At 43.3% G+C, this 24570-nt stretch overlaps 1 protein-coding gene across 1 annotated transcript in view; it reads left to right on the top strand.

Moving 5' to 3' along the window:
• Positions 1-24570, top strand: part of CPSF4L (cleavage and polyadenylation specific factor 4 like) — a 208088-nt gene that overhangs the window by 72523 nt on the left and 110995 nt on the right. Inside the window, exons 3-5 of the mRNA XM_086928781.1 lie at positions 5720-5872; positions 17031-17126; positions 21745-21838. Coding sequence (XP_086784907.1) covers positions 5720-5872; positions 17031-17126; positions 21745-21838 — 343 coding nt within the window. The remainder of the gene's footprint in view (positions 1-5719; positions 5873-17030; positions 17127-21744; positions 21839-24570) is intronic.

Raw genomic sequence — 24570 nt, 5'->3', positions numbered from 1 at the left:
GCTGCGGGTATTTAGGCAGACTTGGTATAATCCCAAGTTTAGAGTAGCCGCAGAAGCAGTGTGTCAGAGGTGTGTAACATGTCAGCAATTGAACGTGGGGAAAAGGACACCAGTTACATTGAGTCACATTGGGAGGTCTGGTGGGCCTTTCAACCGAATGCAATTAGACTTTATTGAAATGCCAAAATGCAACCGCCTCAGGTATGTTCTGGTGGTTGTATGCATATTTTCCAGATGGGTCGAGGCATACCCTACATGCAGATGCGATACACTCACAGTAGCAAAATTGTTGCTTAGGGAGTTAATACCACGCTTCGGGGTGCCGACCTCTTTGGAATCAGATAGAGGTACACATTTCAACAGTGAAGTTGTGAAGATGCTTTGCTCTGCATTAAATATTGATCAGAAGTTGCACTGTAGCTATCGACCAGAGGCTTCAGGGATTGTGGAGCAGATAAACGGAACTATAAAATCCCGAATGGCCAAAGTGTGTTCGTCGACATCCTTAAGCTGGCCTGATGCCCTGCCATTGGTACTCATGAGTATGCGTAGCATACCAGACAGGAGAACAGGCCTCTCCCCACACGAGGTTTTAATGGGGAGGGCAATGAGACTTCCATCTGACCCAACTGCAGCTTTGTTGAATATCACAGATGATCTGATCCTGGATTATTGCAAGGGACTTTCTGATGTCATTCATTCTGTGTCTCTTCAGGTGCAGGCAGCTGAAATTCCATCTTCCAGAGACCTATGTCACGACCTGTGCCCTGGTGACTGGGTGCTGGTGAAGAAGCACGTCCGGAAGAACTGCCTAGAAGTGCGCTGGAAGGGACCATACCAGATAATACTGACAACGAATACTGCTGTAAAGTGTGGAGGGCTGCCAAATTGGATTCACGCCTCCCACACTCGAAGAGTTCCAGCACCCCTGGAAGAAACAGCTCCTCTCACAGATGAAAATCCAGCTGTGGACAACGAACCACTAGAGGGGATCAGTCAAGCTGTGGGGGTGTCGGAGGAAGCTGGGAGTGCTTCAGATCAAGCGGAAGAAAGACGGGACAACAGTGAAACTGACGTTGCCACAGAAGGAGAAAGTTGCTGTGAATACGGCTCAGACACTGATCAAGTCACAAGTGATCAAGAACAGAGTGTGAGGACAAGAAATAGGAGAACAAGGCGTGGAGAAGCTAGTTGGCCTGAAAGGAAGAAGAGGCTGAGCTTGAAGCCAACTCCAGGAAGAACCCTTACTCCTATATCCGAAGACTCAGATCTGGACGAAGATGCCCAGAATCAAGAACAGGAGGGTCCAAGAAGATCAAGGAGGGTGCGAGTGCCCTGCAGAAGATACGCCACTCCTGAGTGGACCTACCTAGCAGCAGATGTCTGGTGCACGGAGATCCGGGAGGGTGAGGGAAGTGACAGTGACCAGTACTGACCCAATCATAACATTGGAAGTGGTGTTGTTGGTACCTGGACTTGAGATCGAAGGGTTGCTTACACTCACTGTTCCCAATCCTCCTTATCTGAGCAGAATAAGAGAACTGGTTTTAAACAGAGTAGAATTTCCGACTTTTGGTCCAACGATACCAGCACTCAAGGAGATCATTCTTCGCTTAGAAATTTTAGAATACGTGATTAGAGCCGCTGGAACACGCATGATTACAGACTGCTAAAGACTTTGTAAATAAACGGATTGAGAAGATAACCTAGCGCCAAGTGGAAGAAGAAGAAATTTGGGGACTCTTCCATTTAGTGGACGGAGAAGGGCTAGGGTTGTCTGTTGCTATAGTTCAAAAGACTGATCTTGCAAGAGGGATTGTCAGCTTCCAGGTGAGGTTCGAAAAGACCGAATAAGCAAAGAAAACTGTTGAAGGAGCAAAGGAAAGAGACTTTGTGTCGTGGCAGAAAAATAGAACTACACTGTCTTGAGATCATGGAGGCCGGCAACCCGAACCGCAAAGCAAAATGCATAGTAGGCACACTTTTAGTGGGAGTAATTTTTCTTATAGTTCTAGTAGTTACTGTATCATATATAGTGGGACATGAAAATGAAGAGAAGGCAACAAAAGAAGCAAAAGTTGTAGTGACACTGAAACCTACTACTGCTGGTAAAAAGGGGGACAATACAGAGAAAGATAAAGCTTTGCTAGCAGCAGAAGCTCGTAGGTTGCACGTAGATGAATCACAAGGAAATTTCAAATCAAATGCATATGCTAAATTACTTTATGAATACATTGATGCTATGGATGCAAAGGACTGCTACGTCTGCATGCAATTGCCAGCCTCTGTAGACGAAGGTATTAAGTATCATCATCTTCATTGACTTATGGAATCACATGTAGTTTGTTGCTTAGTATATTTTATGAACGCAATAGCTGTGAGTATTATTTTTCAAACTTTGACGCTGTTTTACCAGAGGTTCCGGCCTACAAGCATATGAACAAGTTGGACTATTATAAGAGTGAAGATCGATTTAAGGAAATTTTTCATTCCTTGGAGAACGCTAGATACTTCGTATGCCCGAAGAAATAATGTGACTTGTAAAGTGTCAGAAATTGAGAAAAAATTTATAGGGCAGGTGGATGATCGATATAGAAGGCAGAAGATCTTAAAGGCTTCGGGCCAATGGAAAACAGATTGGACCTAGGAGGAAAAGTCACACAAGAGGAAGGGTAGTAATGGTCCAATAGCTTTAGATCGGGTGCAAAGAGGGAAACTATGTATATACAGGGGTAAAACCTACTATGAGAATGTGTTTGTGGGAGAAGTAAGTTGTGAACATGCTTTCCAAATAGAATACTATACAAAGGATTTCTTGAAAGGAATGCAGGTGATCCCGAATGTATATTTTGTCTGTGGAAGAAATGCATACGTGAAACTACCGGATAATTGGTACGGATCATGTTATTTAGCAATTGTCTTCCCCAAAATATATCATGCTAAGGATCTAGAAATCATAGAGGGAAGAACTCAAGCCAGAGGGAGAAGGGATGTAAGCAATTATGAGGTAGTTGGAGACGTATTTGGTGCCATGTTCCCTCTTCTAGGGTTAATACTGAATGATGTCAAGATTAGGAGATTGGCAACAGTTGTAGATAGATTATCTGCCCATACTGCTAGATCATTAATGCTGGTAGAGGGAGAGATGCAATCGATAAGGGCAATGGTTCTCCAGAACCGACTTGCTTTAGACGTTCTGTTAGCCAAAGAGGGCGGAGTTTGTAAGGCTTTGAAGGTCCAGGAATGTTGCACTTACATTCCAGACAATTCAAAACCTCTTGAGAAATATATACAGAATATCACTGAAATTCATCATGAGATTGAGGATCTGACAAAGGTGAATGTATGGGAAAAAGTGGGTCATGGAATGGGTAAAGTTGGAGGTTGGTTTGCCAATCTAGGGAGGAGTTTCATTTGGTACATACTGAAACCTATCATCATAATAGTGATTTGCGTAATCACATTGTGGGGGTTTGTGAGGCTGTATCGATGGTATAGGTCAAATAGGTTGCAAAGATCCATGAGAGAGCAGGAGCAGAGGTTAGCTGCGATGCAGTATAACCAGTACAGGAGTCTGAGGGCTCTAGAGATGATGAAGCGAGGGAGCATTGCAACGAGTTCTGTTTGATTCAATTCATTCCCTCAGGGATGGTGTTGTGATAGTGATGACCTCTAAAGGTCATCAAAGGGGGGAACTGAGAGAGCGCAAATCAAGTAAAATGTAGAAGTGCACCATATTTACAAGCACGTTGCACAAGCCTAGTTAAAGGAACATATAAGAGTGTTGAATTTATAGAGTGCATACATATAAGAGTGTTTAATTAATACAGAGTGCATATATCAGTGTGAAAAGCTAATGTAGTAATGTTTAGAGATGTTAGAATGATATTAAATTCCATGTTATGTGGCTGTTGCAGAGGAGAATGTAATGCTGCCAAACGTAGAAATGTGTAGGCCTCATGGCAGTTCACTGAGAAAGAAAACGTGCCTTTACAATTTCACATGAGATGGATTACTGTTGTTATAATTCAAAGTATTATTGATCATAGACTGAAAATATATGTTATATAGAAGTGTTTCCTATAACCATTGTGTGTAATAAGTTAGAATACTGTTTAGGCTGAGAAATAAAGGTTCATAGAGTGCACAGGCCTGTTTCATGTAATTCTAGTAGGCCTGGAGAGATAAGGTCGTTTCTTTTGATCTGCATGTGCTAGTTAAAATCAGGTCGTGTTAAGCATAAATTGTGGACCATGCTCGAAGGTTTACGACTTGTGAGATAAGCTGGAGGCCAGAATTTGGGGCCCACTTCATGGGTGTCTGTTTGCAGGTGCGAGGGGGTTCCAATCAAGAGAGTGATGAATAGAGCTCTGTTCTGGGAGACAGGCACAGGCCTGGAGGAGGGTTCAGGAATTTCCTGGGGGGTAGCGTCTTGCCGGAGAAGAGCCTGAGAAGCAAGGTCAACGCTAACAAGGAGCCTAGAGGAGTATCAGCATGGAAAAAGCCAGAACCGACATCACGTGAGGGGTGTACATGAGGGGCGTCTCTGAGGGGCGTTTCAACTGTAATTGTGATTTTGTATTAGGGACAGCACCCCTGGGTGGAGTTAGAGCAGATGGCCTGAGGAACCTTAGAGAGCGGATGGGTAGGCAGAGAGGGCATAACTGCGATGCACAGATTTACAACAAAGACTAAGGGAAAGTGAGTGATCTTCTTTGGAAGTCACCACGGCTGACACCTTTTTAGGTTAAGATCCTGCTAAGTAGGGATGTCACTTAGTCTAGTGTAGGGACAGTCTAATCTGGATTTTTCTTCCTTTTGTAAATGACGCTCAAGTTACAACTTGTGTCTATTCTTGCAAACTTGCTGATCTTTGAATTAGTCTTGGTGATATTCTTCTGTCGCCTAAGAGCATTTAGAGAATTCATGTTTGTATTGATGCCAGTGTATCTTTTGAACCATATATTGAGATGTTTGTATCTCCAGTTATCTTTGGCTTAATAATAAAACTTTAAAACTTATTCGTAGTAAATGGTTCTTCAGAGTTGTGTAAAGTCTTGAACTGATTAACCTAGTAGTGGATTGCTTTTTACTCTATGACAGGTAACAAAGGTTCAGTCGAGCTGAGTGGGATCTAGATCTATTGTGATCTGATAAGAGATCAAAAATCCCGCCGTAACACCATTGTACTCGGCGCTTGTGAAAAGAGCACTTTAGTTTACTTTTTACATTTTTAAAATCAGGAGTGTTTTCCACAGCGAAGATGACCAGCTTAGAAAAGTTCTACTTTACCCAGGTAAACCGAATATACAGAGTGCCCCCCCCCTTTTTTATTAGAAAAAAGATAATGGTTTCATGTTAATGTGTGTTTGTTACCTGCTAAGGAGGGAAACCACAACAACACCTCCCTCAAGCCATTGGAGACACTTTCAAATGATGTAAGTGTAAGCAGTTAAGCCTAAAGCCCCCCACCACCCGCCTTTTGTTCGGATGAATGGACATTCACCTCTTAAAGTAGTGGCGAGACCATATCACCTCTTGCTTTGTGTCCTGACCTCACTGTTTACTGATTGGTTTGCATATATGTTACTTGTATACTTTTAGTTTGGAATGTGTTGGTTTGCTGTGTTGGATTTTGTTTCATTGTCCTGTCAGTGTTTACGTTTTGTGAATCTGATGTTCCTCCTGCTCTTCTGTAAATCCATCATCTCATTTTTAGGTCCAATGTGTCCATTCCGGCATCTGATCGGTGAAAAGACTGTGGTTTGCAAACACTGGTTGCGTGGGCTGTGCAAGAAGGGCGACCAATGTGAATTTCTGCACGAGTACAACATGGCCAAAATGCCGGAGTGCTACTTCTACTGCAAGTTCGGTAGGTGGACTATATGTGACAAGTGTGTCAGCGTTCTGGAATCTGGGTGGGCTCTATTACATACACTTTACTGCCTGCCTTGACACTGTGACGTTTACCACCAAGCAGCAGTATCAGGTAGACCTGGATTACAACTCAAAATCCAACTCCCACTACTCGAGAAGTGAAATGGTCCATATTCCCATTAACCCAGTGATCTGTCATGAGCTGAGGCGAGATGCATGTACTTCGTCTTTCCCGGCCCACTCGGGCATCAGGGTTCTGGAATCAACTCCTATGGGATGGGCAGGACGCCCTGGGTACTTACTTATCTATGGCTTCTTATGGAGAGCTGCCTGTGACCCCAAAACATCAGAATTCGAGGAAAAGAATCTGGCCCAAATATCAGCATAGTATTGTTCTGTTAGGTTTGTAATGCCAGTATGGCACCGAAGCCTGTGCCGGGAGGCATCTGTACAAATTAGCATCATGTGTTCAGCCGGTACATAGAATCCATCTTTACATCACTCCACCCGGCCCCACCGTGCTATAATGATGAGATGGTAGGCTGCCACTGGGCTGCAGACTTTGTTACCTCGTGGCAATAGTGTACCTTCTTTAGGCACATTGGTGATGCTGAATATTTTACTTCACTCGGTCGTTATCTCTTGGTCATACTTCAGATGAAAGTTCATAATTAACGCTCAAAGGAATAAAGAAAGGTTGATGGAAAAGGGAAAGCAGGGTGGATGTGTAGGTGAACGGATGGATGTCTGAGTGGGTGAAAGGATTATTGAATCAAAGAATGGATGGATGAGTGGGTAAAGTTCGGGTGGGAGAAAGGGTGGATGGGTGAGCAGGTGAAAGGATGGGTGGGTAAAAGGTTGAACTGGTGGGTAAGTGGAAATATGAATGGGTGAAATGATGGATGAGTGGAAAAGAATGTGTGAGTGAAAGCATGGAGGCATTAGTTTGAAAGGATAGGTGAGTGGGTGAAAGGATGGATGCATGGGTGAGTAGGTGAAAGGATGAATGGATCTGTGGGTGAAAGTATGGGTGGGTGATAGGATCGGTGGGTGATAAGATGTGTGGATGAGCTGGTAAAAGGACAAGTGGGTAAGAGGATGAATAGAGGGGTGGATGAGAGGATGCAACAACAACTAAAGAGTGACTCGTCGGTGCTGTGGTCAAAAATTGAAAACCAAGCCACCCAAAGAACAGACTCGCACCGTCAGTGATGAGACGTAAACAAGAAAAAAAGGCAAATAATGAGTGAAACGCATGCAATGATGGAAGAGAGAAATGACTTATTTTTAAGAAGAACCGTCACTCACCCTAGTGGTGACATGCTTCATCATGGGGTTCCCACTGGAGGAACCGAATGTCCCTCCAGTGTGCTTCAACGCCTGAGTTACAGCGGAGCTGGTTGTTGTGAAAAAAGTTGTTTGCAATTTGTGTTGCGTGAAAGTGATAGTGAGTTAAAAAATATATCAGCTGTACCAGAACCAACTTTATTCAGTGGTCAGCCAATATTAATAAAAACAGTGTGTTGGATACCTTAGAGGTAATATTATTAACCCCTTGTATCCTTTCAAAATTAGGTCGACATGTTTCAGCTGTCCAAAGATATTAATGCAGCTTTCTTCAGGACCAAAAAAGTGAATATCCCCGGCGGTCCACGCTCGCTAAGGCGCGTCCATCCCAGGTGGATATAATGTGTGAAAAATATAGATTAATAAAATCCACCGGAATTTTCTGTGTCGGCACTCTTAGTATTTCCAGGTGCCAAAATCTGTGAAATAATAAGACACAGCATTAATAAACTCATTCACATATATTGATCTTTCTCTACCAGTCATATGAACTGTGAATACTGCATTCCCATGCGTGTGTACCAAACATACTCTATTTCAGCACATAGGTTCACTCTTTAGTGCTATGGAACACAAAACCACATTTGAGGTGACTAAAGAGTGCAACAGTTATGTTCACTCCCGGTTTCGCGAATATAACTTAATTTACAATCAAATTGATGTTCATAGTCTTATTTGTTCAAAGCTATCAGCCAACTGGGACTTAATTTCAGTACATGTAGCTCAGATAAGCTACAAAGGGTAGTCTATTCCTGACCCCTCAGTGCGTACATGACCCGACTCACAAACAAATTAAAAGTCCCAAATGTTTCTCCGTGGGAGAAGGAATATGAGACAGGACTAGTTAAAAATTGGAAAATCCAAGCTTGCTCACTTACAGCACGTTGCTATGGTGCTGTCTTCATGGGCCAAGCGGTGGGGGCATTCTTCACGCTACCATTTCTGTAAAGTAAAGTAAAAAATGGCAGCGTTAATCTAGATAACAACCACTTCAAGTCATGGCCCTCGTTCTTGTAATCTATTGTTTTAGGCAACTTACTTTTGAAACAGCGACTCGCCGCCATGAACCTACTCCATTCACTGCCGCCGCCCGGATGGTAAACTCCCCTTGCGGCACGTCAGTAAAGAAAGGAGGTCAGGGGCGAGACACGTGATCGGCGTACATGATGCGTGCCCTATTTCTTAAAGGAACACGCATACGGATATTTCATCGGATAAACCGATAAAGAGCCTGCCGCTTATTTGGAATTAAACAACGTAGCTCATATTGATAAAGAAATGTCAGAACAGGTTATAGTTGCATTAAAGCTAAAAATAAACCCATTAGGGCAAAAGGCTGGGACGCGCTATCAAAAGCCCTAACCAGACGTCTTTACTTTTCGTCATCTCAAAAACTTTATTGATCATCCCAGAATAGGACCGTGATGCCGATGTTAATTAACCTGCGGGGGTTGTTTTTTGCCAGACATCCAGTTAATTTATGAGCAGTCTCGTCATAGCTACATGAATCAACCGAACGGTAAATTATTACATGCTGCCATTAACTTGATGGTCATAACAGTATAAATGGCAGAATTAATAGACCTAGATATGATGGGTCAGTAATATCAACATGTTCCTAAGTTAAATAAAAGTTTGCGGTATTTATTTAGGGATACATGATGGCTTTTACGTTTCCCATGTGACCTTTGAGGATAGCAGCGGACTGCCAGTTGTTATGTAATGTTTGTAGCAGGTCACTTACGGGCCAATGCCAACATTGTGAAATTGATTCATAGAGCCCCTATTCTAGACAGGTACCCTATCTGGAACCGGTTACTCATATTAAGTGGGGAATTTGTAAATTGTGCCAAAGGGGATGATGGTATTGTCATGTTGTTTAAAATTTTTCTTTATAATCATCTTTTCATTACTGTTCCCCAGGTAATGTCATCATTAAGGCCCGTTTGGTGGCACGAAAGGCGATATATCCACCTTTGCTCTTTTTCAAATAGTTTGGCCTCAGAGCCCTGGGCCAGTTGTTCGATGACGTCCATTTTAGTTCCTCTGGTGTATGGTTCTGCTGCAAAAAATGAGAGGTCAATTTCGTGTTGCTTTTGTGGCACCGGATGTTACTACGGTGTTCACCGATCAACAATTTTACTCGTCTTGTTGTCATTCCGATATATCTCAACCCGCAGGGGCAGGTGATTAAATAGATGACATTACAAGAATTGCAATTCGTATGGCTCCTTTGTTGCCAAACTTTTCCAGCTTCCAAATTCAGAATCTTAGTAGTAGTCGTCAAAGGGCACACACTACATCCTCCACAAGGAAAATGTCCTGTTATTGGAGGTAAGCCCCATGCGTTGAGAACCCATCAGTGCTAGTATTGTATTGCTTCTTGGGGCGGGTATGGACAATGGCATCCTTCAGGCTCATTGCTCGTTTGAAGGAAAATAACGGCTTTTCCCAATTGTGGTTTGTACTCCTAAGCACTCTCCAATGCTTGTTTACACAACGAGTAATTGTGTTTGACAATGGATTATACGTCGTCACACATGTGAGAGGAACCTCAGAAGGTGCTTCCTTCGGGTGGTCCTCCAGCAGGGCATCCCTATGTTGGTTTCGGGCCAGTTTACAACTTTTTTCCAGGAGACGATTAGGATAACCCCGGCGTTGTAATTTGCCTGTCAGGTCCCTGGCCTGTTGTTTAAAATCAACCAGGTCGCTACAGTTGCGTCTTATCCGCAAGTACTGCCCAAAAGGCAGATTTTCCCTCAGTGCCTGTGGATGGAAACTCGAGTAGTTCGCAATTCATTGCCTACTCGGGAGATGGTCACATCCAGGAACACAATCTTATCCTTATCATAGTCATGAGTGAACTTAAGGTGGAGATTTAGACTGTTTACCCAATCAAAAAAGGATTTTAGAGAAGTCTCATCCCCTCTCCAGATCAGCAGGACGTCTTCTATGTACCGTTGCCACAGTAACATATTTGACGAGTATGGGTTTGATTGGGGCAGTATGTGTTCACACTCAAAATGGTATACGTATAATCATGCCACACTGGGGGCGAACGTGCTTCCTGTAGAAGTCCCCGTTGCTTGTAAAAATAACTTCCCTTCATATTCGAAAAAGTTACGTTTTAAAGCCAGGGTCGCACGTTCTACGACAAATGATCTGGTGGTGTTGTATTCCCATGTTGTCTGTTGTAGCATGTCTGCCACTACCGCAATTGTTGCATCCTGCAGTATGCAGGTATACAGACACTCGATGTCGAGAGTCACCAGAAAACAAGGATCATCTGGTAACACGATTGCCTGCAACATAGCCAGTAAGCTCTTTGTGTCCTTCATGTAAGTGCTCGTAGATTCAATAATCGGTCTCAAAAAGAAGTCACAATATTTAGAGAGCGGTTAGAGTATTGAATCCAAACCAGAAACGATTGGACGCCGGGTGTAGGTAGAACGCCCTTATGAGTTTTTGGGAGAGTATAAAAATAAGGAATTTTACTCTCAGTAGTGGTAAGGAAATCTGCCTCATGCTTGTTAATACTGCCTTCATATTCAGCCGCAGTCACTAGTTCCAATATTTCTATTTCCAAACTCTCAGAAGGATCTTCTTGTAGAGGGATGTAATCGGTCTGATTATTCAGAAGACTGCGACATTCCATGTCGGAATCTTCCCAATTCTGTATCACTATACCCCTCCCTTGTCTGCACTTTTAATTACGATTTTGTTGTTATTCTGTAGAGACTGAATTGCTTGAAATTCTGCTCCCGTAAGGTTCTTAAAAGGAGTTGGTTCTGTAAGTGACTCTACTTCAGTAATGACCGCTTTCTCGAAAGTCAGTATCTCTGGTGGTACCATGTTTGGAAGGGGGGTGAAATTTGGATCTCAATCTAAACAGCGTGTCACTTTGAGAGTCTTGTGAGGATTCTTGTGTTTGTTGTTGTTCAAAGAAACTTTTGAGTCTAAGTTTGCGAAAAAACTCGGTCAGCTCGCAGTGCAGCCTGAAACGGTCTAATCTAGGGGTCGGCACAAAACCGATACCTTTTTCCAAAATATTCATCTCAATCGGGGTCAGTGTGACCGAAGACAGATTGGTGACTAGAGTCTTTGATTGCTTGTGCCCGCTCTCTGGTCTTGTGTTTTGCTGCGGGTGTTGTCGCCCACAGCTTCCGTCTGGTCCCAATGAACCTGGTTGGTGCCTTTCCGTCTGCCCCCTCTGCTCCGGCCTCCCCCTAAAAACGTTGCTGGGGAAACATGTTTGGGTAGTACTGTGGATGTGGGGGTGGTCCAAACGGTGGATTCCAACCCATCATAGGTGGAAACTGTTGTGGCTGGAGGTACATACTGGGGTGGAAGTTGGTCCCTTGTTGGTAAGGTGGCCATCCTTGAGTCTGATAACCTCTGCCTCTTCCCCTACCTCGTCCTCCCCTTTTATTCCCGGTACTGCCTGTGGATGACCCGCTAGTGTTGGAGTCCCCTGATGTATCAGAGTTATCATCAGTCATGTGTGGGGGTATGAAGTCAGGACTGGAATAGGGATAGACCTTAACATAAGACCACCGCTTCAAGTCTTTCTTGAATTTCTGGGCTTTAGACTGGGACAAGTTCTCTTTGTACTCGTTTACTTCTTTATTTAGATCTTCCAACCGTTTTTTATAACCCGCTGGGGTGGCTCTAAAGTGACTTTCTGTCTGCTGAATCTCGACCATTAATGCTTCTGACGAGCGAAGGGCAGTTTTTATAATTAATATAGCCCAATCCCACGTGCAGTGCCAGGCAATCTGCGCCCATTCCTTCCTGAACACTGCATCATCGAGAAAAATTCTCTGGGCATTGGTGACTAAAAGTCCCTTAGGTGCCAAATTATTATTTAGATACTCTTTCAGCATGGTGCCATGCAAAATAGCCCTAATGCGACTACGTTTTTGTTCCCCAAGCTTGTCCCATTCCGTTGTCTTGGCAATTGCTTGGGATATCAAGGGGTCTGAAAACAGTGAGTTGTCATTCAGGATAGCGTCAACTTCCTCTCTAGTGTAAGACAAGCCAAGATTTTCCATTTTGTGAGAGGGTCCGTACTTATGAGAGAGAAACAAACAAAAAAACTCTTGCAGCTGCGCGCTGCAAAGTATATATTAACAACATGGATGAATGGATGGATGAATGGATGTCTGAGTAAATGTCTGTGTAAATGAAATATGAGATGATGAAAGGATGGGTGGGTGAACGGAAGGCAAAGTAAATGGAAATCAGAGGATGGATGTTGTGTGAAAGGATAGAAAAGTAAATGAAAATCTGAGCCGATGATGGGTGGCATAGTACATGGAAATCTGAGAGGATGGATGATGGATAAGTGAATGGACAAAGGGTCAATTTATGGATAAAAGCTTGTGTTGATGGATGGGTAAGTAAAATGATCGATGTATGTATGTATGTGTGGGTGGATGTATGGATAAATTAATGCATAGATGATGGCAGTGCTTAATTTGTAAAATATTAAGTGCCAGGCTCTGACCTGGAGTCTATTTTGAACAAACAAGCGGTCGCGAAGAGTGACTAAGGACCCTGGGAGTCAATTATTTACTGGAACAATGGTCCTTAGCATAACATTTATACACAAAAAGAAATGCAGTATTGTGTCCCGTTATATTGTTCTTGTCTCTAATGCTGTGGAACTCAAAGTACGGCCCGCGGGCCAGTGACGGCCCGGCAGACCTTTGTATGCGGCCCGCGGACCTGTTTCACCAAACCACATTTGTAGCAGCCGGGCTGCCCGAGGCGCTCAGTTTAAACAAAAGAGAGCTGCTGGAATATGTGAGTGAAAATAACTTCCCTGCTTATTCTCGAGCGCCCCTCTTTTGTGGTTCTCGAGAGCCTCGGTGACTTTGCACGCCTGGCACTGGCAGGAAGCAAAGGCCCCTTTAAAGTCAACTGTTGCACATTCACAGCTGACTTTAAAAGGGCCTTTTGGAAAGCTTCCTGCTGCTTCTGCCGATGACGTTGCCACCCAGAGCCTGCTCTTTTCAATGGCGTATGCGGCCTTTGAGGACTGCAGCAGGGGGCATCCCGTAGATTCGACCAGCCTGCGACCCCCCCCCCCCCCCCCCCCCCCCTCCTCACCCTCTCTTGGAATCACCAGTAGAAGATGGCGCAGAAACAATTACTATTACTCCTCGGCACTTAAATATCACATTTCAGATACAGTTCGAAGGCGTTTTTCAATAAAAGTGCCCCTGGTTGTAAGGTTTGGTTTGTATCCAGTGGCTTTTCACTTCAAAATGTTTTCTGCTTCAATGTGCTTTCAGTAATCAGACCTTCTCTTCCGGAAGTCATGTTTAAACAACCTTGCAGTTAGCAAAACACTCTGGTTTGTATAAGCAAAATGCAAAGCTATCCTTCATATGCCTTTTGCAGGTCATTCCACGCATAAATCCAGTTACATGCTACTGTATCTAGACAGGGTCTAGCACAAATTATTATTTCACACAACTTTGAGTGGACACATCACTGATCACTGTCATCCGACCATCCACAGAAAAGGAGTAGCACCTTACTCAACCAGCCATAAAGAGCTTGGTGCTCAGTCCAGAGCTCGGAAAACGGTTTAAAAGTTCTGACTTCAATATGCTTTCTATTTAAAAAGTGCTTTGAACTCTTTCTGTCAAGGTATGCTTTTATCATGTCATTATCAACGGCATTCTTTAATGATATCTAGGTTTACACGGGCGGACCATTGATTCTGTTTTAACTGTAATAGACATTTACTTCCATATTGTGATAATATACTCTGACCCTCATTATGGATGAGCCTGTATGGATACGATAAATACTCTTATTCTAAGTTTATCTATGTAAAATTAAGAATAACAGGAGTGTTTGATGCTTTCCATACTACTGCATGTATTGAAACTTAATGCATATTGGGTTGGCGTGTAATCAGATTTCCAATCCCTGCGCAAACCAGAATTTGGCTAAGGTTTCGAGTTAAATTCCCCCTTGTGATGGATGCCTCTGTTTCAAGACTACCTTGGGCTTGATTATGAGTGAGGCTGGTGGTGGTGGGGTATTTACTGCGCCTGGTCAATATCAACACCTGGGAGGAGGGCCGGCCCTACATCAGAATTGACTGGGACAGTGCCCTGGTCAGTGGGTCATTGCGGTGTGACGGCTGAGGTATGCGGGAGATCGGGGAGAGCAGGGGATCGATGGGGGGCTAACAATTACGCTGAGGTACATTAAAGGCTGATTACAAAGTCTTTATAGGGAACTGATTGAGACCAGGTGGCATGAAGGAACTGCTGTTTGCATGACATTATCAGGTAGCTCCCTGCTGCACCCCTCAGAATATTGGCGCCCCGTGCCTGGGCCCAGCTCCCCTATACCCAGGGCTGGCCCTGTGGGGCACTTATCAGATGAGTGACATGCCCCATATTCTGAGTATGCCCAAGAAAATGGTGAATTGTACTGCAACATTTTCAGTTCTGTACTGAAGTCTGCATTTATTAGAATTTGTCAGATATTTACCTTCACCTGAAGGGAAGCGTCTGGCAGATGAGAGCCTGCCCATCCCTCCACCTCTCCTGACATCAAAGATTTCTAATCCAACTATCCTTAGCCAGCCCCCAGAGGCACTCCTGTCTATCCCCCTTTCTTTACCATCCTCTCAGCCACTTGAAGTACTCTTAGTGGCCCCTTTGCTCCCTTTTCACAGTTACAGCAAGCACACCCAATGGAGCCCTTCCATATCCTTTATTGGCTGTCAAGCACAGTGTAGGACCCCTCTGCCCTTCCATATCTTACCTATCAAAGCATGCACAATGTCCCCCTTAATCCTCTGTATAAACTGAAACACATCCAATGACCATCTCCATTCCTCTCTCGGCTTCTGAGGCCCACCCAGTGGCTCCCATCGCCTTCTTTCCACATCCAGAAAGAACATGTGATGCCCCCTTTTCTGTCCCCTCAGTTGCTCAAAGCACATCCATTAACTCTCTCTGCTTTTTTTGTTAACTGCCCAAAACTCAATCTATGGTCCTCTCTGCCTCCTTACCCTGCTCACGCAACCCACACACAATCGCTCCTTCACCCATTTGCTTGAGGCATGCACATATTTATCTCCCTCCTCCTTAGAATGCCAATACTAACTTTGCCTGCAGTATTCCAGCCATGCAAAGGAGGGGAGATGCAACCCCTGGCAGTGGGAGTGAAGTATAAAAATAAAAACTGGAATGCCTCAAATACTTTGTGTATGTATGTGAGTGAGTGTGTGTGTGCATATACACAACATGTGTTTGCATGCTTGTGTGTGTATGTGAGTGTGTATCAGCCTTGTGCCCATTGCCCACCATGGTGCAATAAATAATTCTGAATGCATTAAAGTCAAAGTAGGCGGAGAGAAGAGAGGAACCAATGGAGGTGAATACATGCAACATTACACTACAGTACAGACTTAACCAACCGTCTTGCCTCTTCCTTGTCGCTTTGTAGTTACATCTGCCTTTGAAATACAGCACTTTCAAGTAATGTTTTGAAAAGGTGGTGATTTGTCTTGACTCTAGTAGCCCCGCCCCCACTGCCCCTGCCCCACCAACGCCGCCCCCCACCTGCCGGCCCATCAGTGCGGCCCTCGGCCACATACCAGACTGTACTTTTGGCCCCCGAGATAAAGTTTGTGAGTACCCATGCTCTAATGTAACAAAAAATACTTTTATTCTGAAAATTAAAATTCTTTGTCCGGCTGGGCATCGAAATACTATAGTACCCATTAAGGTCTATATAGCATTTCTTTTTGTTTATAAATGTTATGCTAAGGACCATTGTTCCAAAAAATAATAGGCTCTGACCTGGAGGCCACTGCAGCTTGCAGCATCGCCCTTGTCATCACTGCCAAAACTACTAACCATCTCTCTCACATGTAATTGAAACAGTTCAGATTATTCCAAGTCCCCAAAGGTTAAGGAATGGCTGGGGAGGCAGGTAATTAGCGATTGTAATATATGTCGTATTTCTATATAACCGTTGTTCTGCTCATCTCTAAATTAGATGAGCAGCGTCACCATGTGGTAGACTGTACTATGTATGGTGTTGACAATTAGGTGCGGTGCTGAGCATCCAAAACCAATTAAGTGCCGGTGCTTAGCACTCAAATTAAGCACTGGATGATGGATGTATGAACGGATGGATGGAATGGCCAATGGATAGTTCGAATGATGAAAGTTTGAATCTTGGGTGACAGAACATAAAAGTGAAATAGTGGACTCAACGTGTGGATGGAATGGTGAATGGATGAACGGATAGATGGTTGGCTGGAAGAGACAAGGAAGCTCTTCTAGGTAGGGTTATGCTCACTAGTTTAACTTGATTGGTGCCAACCGAGCTTTGGTTCAAAGTGTAGGGTATTTTGAATTTTCTGGCTGCTTCCATTATTGCAACTTGTGGTTGTCCTTAAGTGCTAGCCAAACCTTTCAATTCTACTGGGCACTAAAAAAACTCTAAAAGAAAGATAAGTGAACAATATATTTATTTCCAGTTTCCAGTTAAATAAATAAACCTAATATTACAGCTTGTTCATACTTTTCGAGTTTACGGTAGACTTTTACATCACACAAGAAATTTAAGAAGCTGTGTTTCCATTAGGAACCCAAAGCATGATTAATAACCTGTTACCATCTTCTAACAAAAGACATAATATTGTGTGTAAACACACACACATCTTCGTGTATGCATCATCATTGCTTTAAGATAGATCACTCACTGGCCTCCTACTCTGGCATACATTCTGCAAGGCATTGCCTCACCTGATTTGTACCTTGCAGGTGAATGCAGCAACAAGGAGTGCCCATTCCTGCACATTGATCCCTCATCCAAGATCAAAGACTGTCCTTGGTACGACAGAGGCTTCTGCAAACACGGTAAAATATTTTTCTTTTCAAAGGTGTTCTAGTTTTGTTATTGGGAGGCTATTTATTGTTATTTTCGTTGGACCTTTTCCTTGAATTCAAAACTATTTTCATAACTCATCTATTACTCTTAAGTTTACATTTAATTAACTAGTTAAGTGCGTTTTTAATAATTCCAAAAAAATGTTTATTTAGGTTAGGACAACTAGGCGGCAATGGACATGCCTGCGTGCACTGACATCCATTTTAAAACTGCTAAAGATAAGGCGGCTTTTTAAAATTATGTAAATGCATTTCCTATTTGCATGTTTTTTTCCTGTGTTTTCCAATTTCAGAAGGTAAGCAAAATAGAATTTGTTTCCTGGTTGGTGTAGAAGTTCCTAATGAAATGCCATTATTTGTGTTCCTCGAAGGAAGCTTTATCCAGGATATGTGGTCAGCAAGGAACATTTTCAAGGCTTGCTGCCCAGGCCACAACTATACTTAAGTCATTGCTTAAACAGCTTATTGGATTTTTTTTTCTTTAATAGTGCAGTGCCATTTCCCTTGTTTGTATGCCAAAGGGTGCTACATTATTATTCATTGTGTATGTGTTTTTTAAATAGGTGTTCCTTCATGTAATACAATTTCTTCAATGTTGATTGATTCTTGTCATGTTACTTTATTAGTACACCACTATGTTCTCACTTCACATCATGTTAAGTGTGTATTTTTTCACTTTCTCAAACCTATAAATGTGCATTTTCTGGGATGAGTGGCAGACATTTTGTTTATTATCTTGAAAGCACACTCTATGTTGGTCTGTCTGTTGATTTATACTTGGAGACTTTTCTTATTTTTCAAATTGTGCTGACTCTACACTAGTCTGTGTATTTCATTTATACTTCGACTTTTTGGCACTTTCCTCAGAGGCAGACTTCATGCTGGTCCTCTTGTTGATTTATACTTATACTCTCTATGACTCTTGAACTAAGCAGATTTATGCTAGTTGTTTGCTGAACTATATTTTGGTTCTGGCCATTACCTGCTGTGCAGCAAGACCTTATGTTATGGCCTTTCACAATTGGCTTCATTCACATGCATTTTGATGCTAGTTTGAATCTCACTAACTACTTTTTGCCTTCTGTAATGATTTTAAAATTTGAATAAAACGTTATGATTTTTGACTTAGAATGTTGTCCTGTGCAGGTTTTCTTCAATGTCAAAAGATCACCTTTTGAGACTCGCATGGTCCGATATTGCATCTCACCTCTTTTCATTTATTAGTCAAACATCAACCACTAATGGATATTGTTTGAGCCAATAAGTTGGGAGCAAATGATGATTGTGGCATTCCTGCAATGTAGCATGGTATCTGGCATAAAAGAGCCCTAAATACCCCAGCAACAAGGGAAGAAACCTCCGTCATTTCAGTGATGAAACCTGCTCATTTATATGGGACATTCAATGCCGCACACTTCTAGTCCGGTCAGAATGCTCAAGGGGTTTATGCTGAGAAACAGGGCCCCTGTCCCTGACTCAGTGGTGCATCCATAAAATCCACACTAGACTCATCATGTAATACAAATACTGTGGACATCATGTATTCTCTGGCAGCTGCTGTGGACTGGAAAGCGCCTGCACCACACCAGGCCGGGCTGTCAAACACAAGTGAAGACCTTTTCACCCTGACCAGGCTCTCTATGCATTGCGGGGACTGCTTGCGTAGAAAAGAAAACATGGAGGTTCTGCCATGCCATCGTGGCTTGACAGATCTCCTGTCACAAATGTCATTGCTACGTGTAGACCCTCAAACTATTGGTCCGTATAAGGGAATATTATTACAGATATCCCCCATAAACGGATGATTTTCTTCTTGTAAGATTTTCTGTCCGGGCCAGAATGGAATCAGTGGTTGGTGCAGGTTGAAGCCACTAAAGGTGAGGCAGGGGAAGCGGTGGGCAGACAGGACATCTGTTTTATTGCTAATGTGCAGTCACCTTCCACCTTTAAATGAGGCCAATGACTAATAACGTTTTTAAGATGAAAAGACTTTATAAATGATGCTGAGGTGTGATTTAAATGTTGAGCAGCCTCTCCGTTAACCTGCAGAGATAATACTTTATTACTTAATGGGATTAGAGTAAAAAGTTCCACCAGCAAATGGCTCCCGGAAGTCAAAAGCAAATAAATGTGAAAAAACATATTGAAATGTTTGTACCTTAAGCTATGAAAAATCGAAATCTGCTGGTAACGGGATTACCACCAACTAATTTCACCTCCAGAGATTTTGTGCAGCACTGTAAATGAGCATGTAAACTTGGTCCAGCACTGTGTCCCAAAGTGTGATGGGACTTTGGAGCAGTACTGATACCATGTAAATTTGCATAGCCTATTATTGCAATCCCAGTCACTCGAGAGCAAACTATTGCTGTAATGCCTGCATATATATAGTCTAAGAAATTGCATTATCTCTTCTTACACCACCTTAGCCACTATAACAGATCACAACTTTGAGTGACTGTACCAATCAAAAGCACTCGAGAGATCCATAAATGCCAAATGAATAGCCCCCTTTTTAAAATGTAAGCATTGTTCGTCAGTATATTACCCTTTGAGGAAACCATACTGTACTCCAGATAAAATAGCTTGATCCTCCACCTAACTTTCCAGCCTTACTAGCAAAATCATCCCAGCCAACCTAAGGAAGGACTCTAGTATGAAAATCAGTTGGTAGCACTTTGGGTGAGCTCTGTCTTTTTTGTTATAAATTGGAACAATTATTGAATGTGTCATGTATCAAACTTACCACTTCCAGTTGCAGCCCTTAAAACAATTGTTATTATGGAACCCCAGATATCTAGGTTGTTCTTAGAAATGTCTATTGGGACACCATCTAGCCAAGGGGTTATTCACTCCGACAATTGGTAACAGCCTCATCTGCTATTAATGTGCTCTTAGACTGTAATTGCGTGTAGATATTTCCAAAATGAGCCCCCACTCCTGTGAGGGAATCTGGGCTTCAATTACGCTGAAGATTCCCTGAAATATGGCAGATTGATTGACTTTCCAAAATGCTGTATTTTCTTTGGTCACACTAGCTGCCCAATGGCTTTTATCCTCGTCATATAGTCTTATACCTATATCCACATATTTTCACTTCTTTTATATTTATTTGTTTCTCATTTAGGGAAACTTGCAGGGTTTTTTTTATGGCCACTCGAGCACTCAGAAACAAACCAGCCAAGCAACTTGTTCCCCCTTCCACATTTTGAAATAATTAATGCTGTCTTAATTCCGCTGGAAATGACATCAAAAGCATGCTTGGTAGTCTTATCATTGACTGTACAATCCAAGCAAACATCAACATTTCTCAGATTGTCACTTACTAATTCCAACAGTAGTGACTCTGGGTTCAATCTACTCCATCGTAATCGTAGCACCATTACTCCTCACCAGCTCAAGAATGACTATAGTCTATTATTGCGTATTTCAATTTTATTATTTTCACCAACAGAGCTCCTTGAGAAAGGGCCAAGCCCAAAAATGCATCGGAGCGTTTGTGTTTTTTGGCTACAAATGTGTATTGGAAAATAACGAGGATATGAAATGAAATATTCACCAAGTAAAAGTATGATATAATAGAACTTAATGAACCTACTAAACAACGATTAAACAACCAAACTAAAACAACGGAGTCTGTCTTTTGTGACAAACCAAACGGTGTGCCCAAACACAGGGACGCACTTACGATGTTTGTGCGCTAACTAGCATTTATAGTCTCAGGGGGGCAGATTTACAAGCCACTTGCGCCACTTTTGCGTCACTTTTCCCATGTTAAAAGTGAGGCAAAAGTGGAGCAAGGGGCTTGTAAATCTGCCCCACGATGTTTAATCAGAACAGTTCCAGTTTAATATGCATTGTTATTGGGTTAAGGTTACTCACAAAGTTTGTATAAAGTAAAAAATTAGAAGCAAGGGGTCTTAGATTCTCGCTAGGTGGAATTAATTTAATGGTGCTGGATGTGGTTAAGGAAAAAGTTGATAAAGCACAAACGTCACTAGCAAATGCAAAATTACATTTAATAGAACATTATTTTAAACCCCACAGTATAATTTGTGCTTAAAATATGGCTGGAGAACACCCTCTGAAAAATTAACCATCCCACAAACATTCTTCGACGGCAGGGTACATAGGTGATCATTCAGTTCCCCCGCTCATATAATATATAATGCCTGATCTGTTGTCTGCAGATATAAATTCAAATATCGTTCAAGAGCAATAATGGCATTTGCATTAAAACAGTCAAACAGACTGGAGAAATAATAATTAAATCCTTCAATTCTCCAACTATTTTGAGACCCAGTGATTGATAATATGGGGAATCTAATATAGTGCGTGCATGTTGCCTTGGATTGATGTTCAAATCATGATTAACAGCCCTCCCTTTGCTCTCCCTGTTCTAGAGAAAATCACAGGAGTGTTATAAGATGTATAACCATTTCAGTAAAAAGTATTCGTGTCAGGGGTTTTCTGTTTATGGTTAGTGCTTTCTTACAATCTTTCATTCGTTACTCTGAATTTATACTGTTGTTTATAAATGTACTTTCTTTTGCTTCATCTTATGTTTTTTTTCTATTCTTTGTAACAGGCCCTTCGTGCAAACACAGACATACAAGACGAGTGATGTGCACCAACTATTTAGTTGGATTCTGCCCACAAGGACCAACATGCAAATTTGTTCAGTATGTATCCCTGTCTGCACCTGTTTTTAAAAAGTGGAAGTAAATATTTGACCCTCTGCCGGTGTTGACGAATAGCAGGAAATAGAACAGTGGCTGGAATCTGATAAGGCAGTCATAATTTTTTTAATATTACAGCTCCTAAAGAGGAGAACGTACTGAAAGTGTATTGCCACCCACCTCTTGGCGAGTACCAACATCATTGCAACAAGCTTGCGGTTGGCATCTGAAATGCCCTTGACATCTGAAATGCTCTTGACATGTCCCAGGAGGCACAGTACGGGGTCAGGGCTAACGCGCTCATTAGTAACGTCAGTTATGACAGAGCATACTTCTTTTTTTTTTTTCTTTTTTTTTTGGAAAACCTTTATTACGAGAAAAGTAATACAAATACAGACCTACAACCACAGGGGCCGGCCAGTAGCAGTAAATATCGAAATCAAAAATAGTACACAGCTCATCAGCCGACAACCCGGGGGTTCGGCAGCGATATAATATGCCCATGTGATGTTCTTGTGATGGTAGGAGGATAAATGAAAGGTTTCACATTTTACATTTTTAAAAACAAACATAACAACAAAAATCAGAGGTGATATCTATAATATAAGTGGCTGTCTCAGATAGCAGGGAGAGCGACCCAGCTAAAAAGCTGATGTGAAAAAGGATAAGGAAACTCAAGGAGGGAAGGAAGGGGTCGAGAGCAGGCAAGCAAGCAAGTAATATACAATAGGATATAGACGTATGGAATGCTCGGTCATGGGGACAGAGGAATATCATTGATTTCTACAAAAGGGGGGGTGCAAATCTCTCCACGATAAGAGTTTCATTGACCCCATATCCTCCCCCATTTCTTGGGCCTCCCACAGGCGATGTATACAGTTTTTTCTCTAAACATGCACCAATCCATGTTTTCCTTCCAGGTTGAAACCAGAGGTGCCCTTTGAGACCCCCACAGCTGGGCTATGTCTCTTTTCGCTATCATGTTGCCGAGGGTGGCCCATTGAGTCTGCGCAACGCTGTAATCATTCGGCTCCCAAACGTTCAACAGGCACCTTCTGGCCTCAGGCAATAATGAAACACCCGTAACCTCTTCCATAACCTCATGCACTCGTCTCCAGTACACCACAACGTCGGGACATTCCCACAAAATATGGAGAAAAGTAGCAAGCATACCGCAGCCGCGTCTACACAACCCATCCATAGAGTAACCCATACTCAGTAGGCGTGGACTCGTGACATACACGCGGTGTAGAATCTTCAATTGCACTAGCCGGTGGCGCGCCGGAATCGCGACTTCCTTAGGGGATGATATTGCGGCCTGCCAATCTTCGTCACCCAACTCCAGCCCGTCACCAGTCCAGGCCCCACGAAGCTGTACAAGAAGATCCGAGCGGTCATTGATGAGTTTTTTATAGATGAGAGAGATGGTACTATCAGGGACATACCCGTCAAGCACTCTGTCTTCCAGGGGAGAGGACTCTGGGATAGCGGTACCGGCTGGGAAGATGGATTCAAGTGCATGACGAACCTGCATATACCGGAAGTGCTCCCTATCGCTCAGTGTATACTCTCGTTGGAGTTCCACGAAGGTTTTGATCCTATCGTTGACCCAGAGGTCTCCAACCCTACTGATGCCAATAAGATCCCATTTGTTAAATCCCTTCGTCGTCCAAAGACTGCCCAGTCTCTCCGCCGCATAAAGCGGAGTGGCTCTGGTCAGCTTGTCTGTCCATCCCGTGGCAGCAGTCGCAGCGCCCCACACTCGTACCGCAACCCCAGTGGGACCGGTAAGCTTTTTCCTAGCCGATCTAGAGTAGAGCGCCCCATTGTAATCGCCTCCCAGTAGCTGCCATTTATCCAAAATATCATCGGCGTATAACGATATACGGTCCTCAAAATCAGAGGACCAACTGATACCTTTAAGCGATGACTCCCACCGAAGTCACGCAGCAAGGGGCTCAAGAGCAAGCGAGAAGAGGAGCGGTGACAACGGGCAGCCCTGTCGTGTGCCTCTTCCGAGGACGAAAGGCTCCGAGGCCCTAGCATTGACCACCACTTGGGCCAGTGGTTGTTCATATAGAAGTCTGACCCATCCAATAAAATTGGGACCAAAACCGAATTTTGCGAGGGCCGCCCACAAATACGGCCATTCTATCGTGTCGAAGGCCATTGAGGCATCCAAAGAAACCAAGATGGGCGGCTCACGAAGTGACCCCGCCCTTGCCAGTACGCCGTGAAGGTGGCGAAGATTGAGAGCCGTATTCCGATGAGGAATGAACCCAGACTGATCAGGGTGTATCAAATCACTGATCACCGTAATCAGACGATTTGCCAAAAGTTTTGCCAAAATGTTGGGCTCGACGTTCAAAAGCGAGATCGGCCTGTATGATGAACATTGGTCACGGGGCTTCCCGTCTTTGTGGATGACTACAATGGACGCCAATCTCTGATCCCGGGGAAGGGCTCCGAGATCTCGCGATTCCAAAAACATTTGGCGAAGGTGCGGCGCCATCTTGTCTGGACACAATTTGTACAGCTCTATCGGGATACCATTCGGGCCGGAGGCCTTCCCCGAGCGAAGGGAGCGGATAGCGAGCGCTATTTCGTCAGTGGAAAAATCCACCTCCATAAGCTCCCTGTCTGACTCCGAAAGTCTAGGCAGCGCGATATCCCTAAGTAGCAAATGTGAATCCTCCTCCGGCCTGTCCGAGACCGGCGCGTAGACCTTCTGAAAG

The sequence above is a fragment of the Lissotriton vulgaris genome, chromosome 7 (genome assembly GCF_964263255.1).
Source record: "Lissotriton vulgaris chromosome 7, aLisVul1.2, whole genome shotgun sequence".
Classification (NCBI taxonomy): domain Eukaryota; kingdom Metazoa; phylum Chordata; class Amphibia; order Caudata; family Salamandridae; genus Lissotriton; species Lissotriton vulgaris.
This window is presented reverse-complemented; position numbering and strand designations above follow the sequence as displayed.